Here is a 2,523-nt window from a genome sequence, read left to right as displayed (position 1 = left end):
GTCAACAGCCACTGTCCAGATGCTGATGTTTTGGGGAGGTGGGTACACCCTCACCGGCACCCCCACCCTGCAATCACTATAGAGGGTGGGGCCGTGGGACCGATGGCTGTACACCGTAAGTCCCCGAACTTATTGGGCCCACCGCCCCCTCGTCTTCGTGTGAGCTGTGTGTCAAAAGGAGTTTAAATCTGTTTCAGTTTTACTTTCCCTCCTGTTACAACGCTCAGACCAGTCTCTAGGCCTGATGGGTGCGGAATCTGGAGAGGTGGTAAGGTTGTGGCCCTTCTCCCTTTAATTTTATTTATGATGATGATTATTTTCAACCACCACCCCTTTTCAGAGAAGGACTCAGTACTCCCCCCCTCCCCCACCCTGCCAATGAAAGACCCCCGTACTCTATCTAGTGCCATCACCCAACCCCCTGGATGGTCCCCGCACCACCACCACCACCAGGGGACGGTATCACCCACTTTGGGAAGGATTGCTCTACACACTCTGCAGGCCCCTTCTCTACTGCCCCCAGGGGTTCTGGGGGCCACAGAGTCCTGAGCCCTGTGGCCCAAAGCCCAGGGAGGCGTACCTGGACGTGCAGATGTTGAGGAGCAGGAAGAACAAGGCGGTGCAGCCCATGGTGATGGACAGGCTGATCCTCCTGCCCAGAAAGTTGATGCCGAGGATATTCAGGGGGTTCACTGGAAAGCAAGAACGGGCGATTTTGCCTCAAAGGCTTTTGTCTACCCTGAGTGGGTCACTTCCAGAAGAAGCAACTTCCTCCAGACCCCACCAGTGTCCCAGGCAGTTTTCATTAGCATCAAGCGTCTTTCTACCCAATTCTTACACTCTATGAGAGCTTCCATTCTGAGCACCCATTTTGCAAAAGGCTGTGAATGGCAGGGACAGCCCCAAATCCATTTGCAGGGTCCCACATAGATTAAGTCTCCATCGAATTCTTTCCAATTACTAACCAAGGTAGATTGTCTTGCCCTTAGGTCTTGGGAAGTACATTGAGCTCAACCCACTGCCAGGAAACGCAGAGGGGGCCGTCTCCCTTAGGGGATTCCCTGGGTGTGTCCCTGCTGGAGATCACCTTACTGGGGGCTGCACGGATATTCTAACAGAGTGCGTGTCCCAATCTCGGTCCTGGTCCCCCTTCGGCAGTCCCACCTGTAACAGTGATGGTGGATTGATCTGCTACCAGTCATACATTTGTGGCAGTTCCCTCTGTTCCAGGCCTAATTCAATGAGCAGCCTGCCTGGACTCCTCAGGAGCCATCGCGACCTCATCCGGATGATGTGTTTGTATCTTTGTGTTGTCTTGGTCCCTTTTAAGACTTAATAAAGGTTCTCCTTGAATTATATTTTAGATCAAGCTCTCTTTTGTACTCTAAAACAATATGAGCAACAGTGAGTGGGTGTGGGTGTGGGTGTGTGTGTGTGATCACTCATGCTCCGGGAGCTGGGGCTGCCAGGCTGTTGGTCCTGATGCTTGGGGCCGAGTTTTCACAAGTGGATCACCAGGTAGGTCTTTCTTCCAAGGTGTTTTGACATGGACTCAAACCACCAACCTTCTGGTTGGCAGCTGAGCAAGTAACCACTGACACCACTCCATGATGTCATGCAGAGATATGACAAACATGGACAATGTAGACCTGTCATGTTTTCACTGTTCTTAATCCAATTCAAGATGCCGATAACTTAAAATACACCCACACATGTAGAACTGCATTTTTGATGAAGGAGCCCTGGTGGTGGTGTGGTGACCTGGTTAACCATGTGGTCAGTAGTTTGAAACCACCAGTGGCTCCCCAGGAGAAAGACGGGGCTTTCTAATCTGGGAAACCCACAGGTGCAGTTCTACCCTGTCCTGCCGCATCGCGAGGGCTTGGTAGAACTGGATGACCATGAGCTCTTTTGGTGAAGGTTAGGTGCTGCTGGGTTTTGAGCACCATTATTTTGTATCTTGCAGTCCCTGGATGGTACACATGGGTAAGCGCCCAGCTGCAAGCAGAAAGGTTGGAAGTTCAAGTGCATGTGGAGACATCTCGGAAGAGAGACCTGGCAGAAGTCAGCCACTGGAAGCTCTCTGGAGCTCTGACCCACAGGGAACAGCAGGAGGGGGAATCTGCTTCGTGCAACTGGCTGATCCTGTGAGGGGGAATCAGCAGGTGTCGCTGGTGGGCCTCCAGCTGCTACGTGTCCGTTTATTCCAAACAAAACGTATTCAAACTTGTCTCTGTGCTCAACAGATGGCCTCGGAGCTGTTCTCCAATAATGCGCCTGTCTGAGTCTCCTAGGGTGCTGTCAAAAACAGGGGCATGCACAACAATGGATTCTGAGGGGGTCTTCCAGGCCAGCTAAATTCAAGGCAGAGGTCTGCTCAGAAAGGTATGACAAACTGACTTTGGGGCATGTGTGGTAGTTAATATAATCTCTTGTCAATTTGAGAGGATTAAGAGTGAAGGGGTTGAGTTTAGCCTGTCAGTCAGCTCGCAGCTTGATGAGCTCATTTAAAGGCACTAAGGA

At 51.4% G+C, this 2,523-nt stretch overlaps 1 protein-coding gene across 1 annotated transcript in view; it reads right to left on the bottom strand.

Annotated features, from left to right (window-relative positions):
• Positions 1 to 2,523, bottom strand: part of SVOPL (SVOP like) — a 50,802-nt gene that overhangs the window by 12,503 nt on the left and 35,776 nt on the right. The window contains exon 13 of the mRNA XM_030885272.2: positions 581 to 692. Coding sequence (XP_030741132.2) covers positions 581 to 692 — 112 coding nt within the window. The remainder of the gene's footprint in view (positions 1 to 580; positions 693 to 2,523) is intronic.

This window comes from Echinops telfairi, unplaced genomic scaffold (genome assembly GCF_000313985.2).
Source record: "Echinops telfairi isolate 266 unplaced genomic scaffold, ASM31398v2 ScPeMD7_23;HRSCAF=83, whole genome shotgun sequence".
NCBI lineage: Eukaryota > Metazoa > Chordata > Mammalia > Afrosoricida > Tenrecidae > Echinops > Echinops telfairi.
This window is presented reverse-complemented; position numbering and strand designations above follow the sequence as displayed.